This window comes from Rhipicephalus sanguineus, chromosome 4 (genome assembly GCF_013339695.2).
Source record: "Rhipicephalus sanguineus isolate Rsan-2018 chromosome 4, BIME_Rsan_1.4, whole genome shotgun sequence".
Classification (NCBI taxonomy): Eukaryota; Metazoa; Arthropoda; class Arachnida; order Ixodida; family Ixodidae; genus Rhipicephalus; species Rhipicephalus sanguineus.
Window position 1 is genome coordinate 69,327,198 of NC_051179.1, and position 6,971 is coordinate 69,334,168.

Here is a 6,971-nt window from a genome sequence, read left to right on the forward strand (position 1 = left end):
ATAATTAAGCTTTTAAAATTCGCATCTCATAGTTCTCCATTTTAAAGATTTTTTTGACATTCCGGAGAAACACCCAGTGTATCTAGTGTTATTGCGCGAGCGAAATTTCGATTCAAACACTGGGACAGTGCTGTGCGAGTGTGGCTTACTTGTCTACGCAGGTGGCTTACGGTGTCTTCTTCAAGTGCACCGCCTTGGTCGCCATATTCCTGCTCATGAACACCGTCGGCCTCTTCGTGTTCCAGAGTGACACGCTGCCAGGGAGGCGAATGAGCCTTGCTCTCAACAACGCCTCCCATGATGATATTGATTTTTTGTGATATCATATGCAATTCTCAACCGCGCAATTCTTGTTCTTCTATTTACTTACGTATTCTTCCTTGGGCCAGTAATAATAATAAAACTCGCGTCGTTACAGCGGCAACTCTATAAACTCCGAAAATTCTTTTTCAAATTTAGTACAGCAGAGCTGAACACTTGCTCGATTTGTGTCTTCTGTCTGCGTCCGTCCACGAACAACAACAACAAAAAAAAACGCGTGGGCTCCCAGTAAGCGATATGCGAAATCATCCACGGCGTCACAGATCGCCAGATTTGGTGACGTCGTGATGACGTCGTCATGCCGTGACAGGACATCATCATTGACATCGGTGATCGTTCAAAGATGGGCTGATCACGGAGGCAATGCAACCGGTCGGCCGATCCCGGAGGCTGTGGAGAAAATCCACGTGACCACCTTGCGAGCCATGACGTCCTCACGACGTCATAGATCACCAAAATATGCGACATCATCATGACGACACACTAAGACCTAACTACATGACGTCACATGATGACATCATTTGACGTCGTCGATAGGTCAAAGATGAGCCGATCGCGGAGGCCGTGACACCCACCCACTTAACAATGTAAGATTGCACATTGACCCTTTTATTGCGTTATCAATTATATGGACAGCCTCGGCTGGTTTTTGCCGTCGCCGTCGCCGCTTTCATGCACCGTATATGTATATGTGTATATATAAGTATACAAGCCACAAAGAAAAATAAGTCAGAAATACTTTCCGATGCGCGGAATCGAACGGCCGACCTCTCGCTCCGAAACGCGCGTCTTTCAGCATGCTAACGGTGAGCTATTTATCTACACCATTTACTTCAGCGTGCTTTCTTACTCACCAGTGAGATGGCGCGAAGTGCGCGAGGCGCGCTTTAAAGATCGTCGCCCCGCTCCTGCGAACGCCGATGCTCTTCGCTCTACAGGGCGTGGTCGCCTTCGTGCGCTTATCTCGAAGATTGCACATTGACCCTTTTATTGCGTTATCAATTATATGGACAGCCTCGGCTGGTTTTTGCCGTCGCCGTCGCCGCTTTCATGCACCGTATATGTATATGTGTATATATAAGTATACAAGCCACAAAGAAAAATAAGTCAGAAATACTTTCCGATGCGCGGAATCGAACGGCCGACCTCTCGCTCCGAAACGCGCGTCTTTCAGCATGCTAACGGTGAGCTATTTATCTACACCATTTACTTCAGCGTGCTTTCTTACTCACCAGTGAGATGGCGCGAAGTGCGCGAGGCGCGCTTTAAAGATCGTCGCCCCGCTCCTGCGAACGCCGATGCTCTTCGCTCTACAGGGCGTGGTCGCCTTCGTGCGCTTATCTCGAAGAAACAAGAGGGGGGGGGGGGTGGAGCGGGGGGTTGTATGTCCTGCGCTTTCCCAATGGTCGCTGCTGGGATCAACGTGATCAAATCGCACGGCATAAATTGTGTCCCGCGCATATACTGCTAGCACATCGTGGGACCAAATGCTCGAAAATGACATATCACATTCCAAGATTCATCGCATTGCAATGGTATACTAAAATTACCGGTTGGCTAACAACCGATTTATAAACTTCTAAACCTCCGTAGTAATCACCAGATCAAAGGTCGACTGCTTAAAAGCAACTAACATTGATCGGTAGGTGGTCATATCGAGTTCGTTCGGTAAATTGGTTGTGGGTGTTTCTACAGAATACACCTGGGCCTGACTGCCGGGTGCACTGTGGTGGCTTGGCTAAGTCAAAGACATTTCTTCGATAAAAGGAGGAATGCTTAGGAGCTTGTCCAGACCCCGCTTACGTTGTCGGCTGTCACTGTATAGTGTAAAGCTTGACCGGCTGCGGTGGAAGGGGGATAAGAACGTGGGCGCGTTGCCCACAGTGCACTTCTGTTTTCCGAAGCTTTATCATTTTTTTCCTCCCGATCGTTTCTGCGGTATATATACAGCAAACAACTTATGTCACTAGGTAAAGCTGTTCCTCTACTTCCGAATCAGCAACTTTGGTCATTCATTATGTACCACCGCTGATACACACCTCAAAATGTGCAGTTTGGGTGTTGCGTGCAAAATGACATATGCCAGGTTGCTCATGTTTGTCTTTTCCAGTGTTTAAAAATATTGCCATCACCGACTTCGCGCCACCCACCGACAAGAAGTGGGCGTGGCATGTTCATGTTCGTTCATGTTCCGGACGCCCCCGTCAAGTCGTGAACCCAGCCCACGTCGCGAAGATACCCAGCACCTCCACCAGATGTCACGTGGTTGTGACGTCGACGAAGGCAGCAGTCAGAGTGTCCGAGAAACTTTATTTGGCCGAACTTGTGGCCGGCAAACTGAAAGTTAATTTACAGCAATACACACGGTATGCACTGATAGCGGCGGACAGAGCGTCGACCGTCGAAAAACTGACAAGCGGTCAAGCGCGTCGGCTTTTATACAGGCGTTATCGAACTTTCCAGCAATATCGCTGGTGGCGGCGTTATCTCTCGACAAAGCTGGAACATCCGCGTGCGGCGCGCAATCTTAACAAGACGATCTACTATAATCACGATGCTTCTCGAACACTGCTTCGCGGACAGCGTCGAGCGTTGATAACCATCCTTGCTCGCCAAACCCGAATACAAGAAGTGGGCGTGGCAATATTTTCTGGATAAATGTGACAACTTTGTTAGAGATAGAGAGAGCAACTTTATTTAAAAAATGTCCGGTGAGTTCTGCAGGGATTAGGAGAGTAAAAATCTTTTCCAGTTATTTTTGCAAGCTATCTGGGAACAGCTTAATGCGACTGATTTACACCGTGCTGCTAGCATGCTGGTGATGGTTTAGGCTACAGTGTGTGTGGTACAAAGTACAAAACGAAATGCTCGAGCACAAGTAAAATTAGGGCACAACTATTCTGTCACACGAAACCAGAAGTTAATGAAATGCAGTCCTCAAAAGAAAGAAACAGGGCATACATGCAATGCCCTGAAAATAAAAAATCGGGGCATACATGAAAAGGCAGCCCTTTCAGGGTAACACTGAAAGACAAAAGGTGTTGGCCACGCAACCTGTTAGTATTTCCACAAGTTCATCTCAAGCGACTACAAGTACAAGATCCATCTCCCCCTTTTAAATGCGAAGCATTTCTTAGCGAACCTCAGGCACTTTGGGCGTTTCTATCTACGTATCTATCTATCTATCTATCTATCTAGCCGCCTACCTCTGGGCGCTCTCCTGGTCGTCTCCATAACTTCTAATATACCAAAATTGGCATCAGTGTATGGTGAACGCGATTCACTGGTCATGGCATGAATAACGCAAAATACCTGTAGCGTACGTCATGAAACCCTTTCTCTCAGTCATGTATGGCACATACCCGCATACCAGAGTTTAAGTTATGCGGGTATGTGCCACAGGTGATACAGTCTCAACCAACACAGTAAACGCGAACACACACATTGACACGCAAGGAAAGTGATAATAATAATAATTGTTGGGGCTTTAATTTTGGCCATCTCGTATTCTATAACGTGCACCGAGATCGCACAGTACACGGGCGTCTAGCATTTCGCATTAATCGCAATGCGACCGCCGCGGCCGGGATCGAACCCGTGACCTTCGGGTCAGCAGCCGCGCACCGTAACCTTTACACTACCGTGGCGGACACAAGGAAAATGAGGAAGCAGAAGACAGAACCCTTGAAGACGCTCAACTACCATGCACTCGGTAACGTGGTCCGCAACTGGACCACGCCGATTGCGCAAGAACCGGGGTCAATGCTTCCTACAATAAATCTGCCGAGAGAACCAGGCCCCTCATCAATACCGGTAGCTTACATTGACTTATCAAGACCCAGCAAGGCCTGGTTTTTATACTGCGTGAAAGACGGCTTGGATGTGGACAGGGCGTCAAAAGAGCTCACTGCCACGTCCACGACAGGAGGCATCATAGATCAATTCATCGTAAGAGGCATCCAGAATTTCCACCAGCTGTGCTACACCTGGCACTTCACTACACTTAGACCCCTCGTAGCCGCGATCACGAACGGATCCGATTAACAAGTCCGGTCCAGCTGCTGGTGCTCACTGATCACGGTGATAATGACCTTGTTCAAGAACTGTCAAGAACCCCTTCTACACATACACCCGGGTTCGTGAAACGTGCGTGTGTTCCCATCATAACAGATAAGCATAAGCATAACAACTGTAACGCAACTGTAACAACTGCAACTGTGACTGTACCGTGACTGTGACTGCGCCTGCGCGTGCCACTCAGCTGTGTGTTTATCCAAGGGAACTTTGCTTAATGAAGCTTAGTTGCGAGTTACGCCTGTCCTGTGCATTTGTATTTGTTCTTTGTGCTGTTCGCATTCGCGCTATCCAGTATTGAAGAATATAAGCACTACATATCAGCTTACCGCGTCTGGTAAGCTGCCGAGAGGACCAGGTCCCTCATCATTACCGGTGGCTTCAACATTGACTTATCAAGACCGAACAAGGCCTGGTTTTTATACAGCGTGAAAGACGGCTTGGATGTAGACATCTAAGCAACATGGTAACACCCATGTTGCTTTTGGCATCGTTACGCAACTTTAAACTGGTTATACAAAACATATGCGACTCTTCAGCACATGAGTGTGTTTACACCACTTCCACATTTCTTTAGCGTCATTCCGTAACGTTTCGCTCAACATGAAAAATTATGCCACAGTCACTATCCCGCGCATGCTTCGCATAACAACGATTCCCACGGTACGTGGGATCTGCCGAATTTTTTTTAATATTAGTGTTTAAGGAGAGGGTTGGTGCCTATAGATGGCTCCGGCTACTCCTCTGCCCTTTGTTGTAACCGGCAATACAAGGATCCGGCCTGCAAGGGACGCTCATCAGCGTACCTGCTATACGCTGTCCGCGTTCCACAGGAACGCGAGAAATCACCTGGTGCGCTGCGAGGAACGCGCATCGGCAGGCCTGTTATACGCAGTCAGCGTCTAGCGCGTGCTCGGACCGAGATAAAAGGAGCGCGTCGGGTGTGCGTTGGGGACTCACTGGCCTTCGCTCGCCCTCTCGTCTCGCTCTGGGCCCTTGTGATATAAAGGCGCGTCTCTACGCCTTGGTTGTTAAACCTCATGTAAATATGTAAATTAAACAGGTTTTCTTGTACGTGTAAAGCGCCGCAAGAGTCGTCCTTCGCCGGAACCTCGGTGGCAGCCTGAACCCTCCTCGGTCACATCACCTTATTATTCATTTGCGTCACGAACTTATAGATAAAAGTAGAGTATTGTAAAACTCACTCATGGCGATGTCATTTTAAAAGGAATGTTCTCACGTCATGCATAATGTCCACATGTCGACAACAATGTTCACACACAAGACGCACAAAAAACGTTCGCACTTTGCCGAAGAGTTCATTCCCTTCCTAGTGAGCAATTATACCGAAGTTGCCACCGACTTCAATGACTCGGAAACAGGGATGTACTACCTAACCGCTGGCGCTAAAGGCCTCTTACAACATTCCTCAGGAGAAAGTCCTGTCGGCAGTTGAAGATAGTATTGACTGTTATGGAAGCGTCAAGCTCTTGAGTGACTGTCACATAAGTGTCAGAGACTTTATTCAACTTTTGAGACTGCTTGAAATTGTTTTCTGTTTGCTTACAAGGATGCATTTAGACGCGGAAAGCCCGCATATGCATTGGGTCGAATGTTGCACCCGTTTTATCGAATATCTTTCTGGGAAAATAATGAGGGAAGGGAATTAAGCACCTAAAACAACCCAAATAAGTTGTTTCTGAATGAAACTATTGTAGTTTGAGCAAGAAATACAAAGCTTATGAGATACTAAAAAACATTTCGTTCAAGTGACACAAAGTTGATCGCAGTTAAAAAATTTTCAATGCAAACATTTTTGCGAATAGACATTTGATGCTAAAATATAGATTGTGATCAGAATTAAGCTTTGTGGTTTTCTTAGAATTCCCCACGTTGAGGTACATGAAGACCACCTTTCCAAATGAGTTACGACACAAAGTGGGATGATAATTATCGCTGACGCCCGCCCACTTAACAATGTAAGATTGCACATTGACCCTTTTATTGCGATAGCAATTATATGGACAGGCGCGTCTGGTTTTTGCCGTCGCCGTCGCCGCCTTCATGCACCGTATATGTATATGTGTATATATAAATATAAAAGCCACAAAGAAAAATAAGTCAGAAATACTTTCCGACGCTCGGAATCGAACGGCCGACCTCTCGCTCCGAAACGCGCGTCTTTCAGCATGCTAACGGCGAGCTATTTATATACACCATTTACTTCAGCGTGCTTTCTTACTCACCAGCGAGATGGCGTGAAGTGCGCGAGGCGCGCTTTAAAGGTCGTCGCCCCGCTCCTGCGAACGCCGATGCTCTTCGCCCTACAAGGCGTGGTCACCTTCGAGCGCTTATCTGGAGGAAAGAAGGGGGTGGGCGGGGGGTAGAGCGGGGGGTTGTATGTCTTGTGCTTTCCCCGCGATGTCCACGCTGAAATCAAAGAGCGTACGAAGGTCACTTCGCTCGTTGCAGCGGCCGCGTTTGCGAAAGGAGCGCTCTATTCAAGCAGAAATAAGTAACAACTGCGACATTTAGTTCGCGCTCGTCCTGTGTGTACCTGTTCTTTCGTTTCGTGC

The 6,971-nt window shown here is 47.6% G+C and overlaps 1 protein-coding gene across 1 annotated transcript in view; it reads left to right on the forward strand.

Annotated features, from left to right (window-relative positions):
- The window catches only part of LOC119390195 (uncharacterized), a 42,054-nt gene extending 41,639 nt beyond the window's left edge, over positions 1 to 415 (forward strand). Inside the window, exon 15 of the mRNA XM_049414689.1 lies at positions 162 to 415. Coding sequence (XP_049270646.1) covers positions 162 to 320 — 159 coding nt within the window. The 3' untranslated portion in view covers positions 321 to 415. The remainder of the gene's footprint in view (positions 1 to 161) is intronic.
- The last annotated feature ends 6,556 nt before the right edge of the window (positions 416 to 6,971 follow it).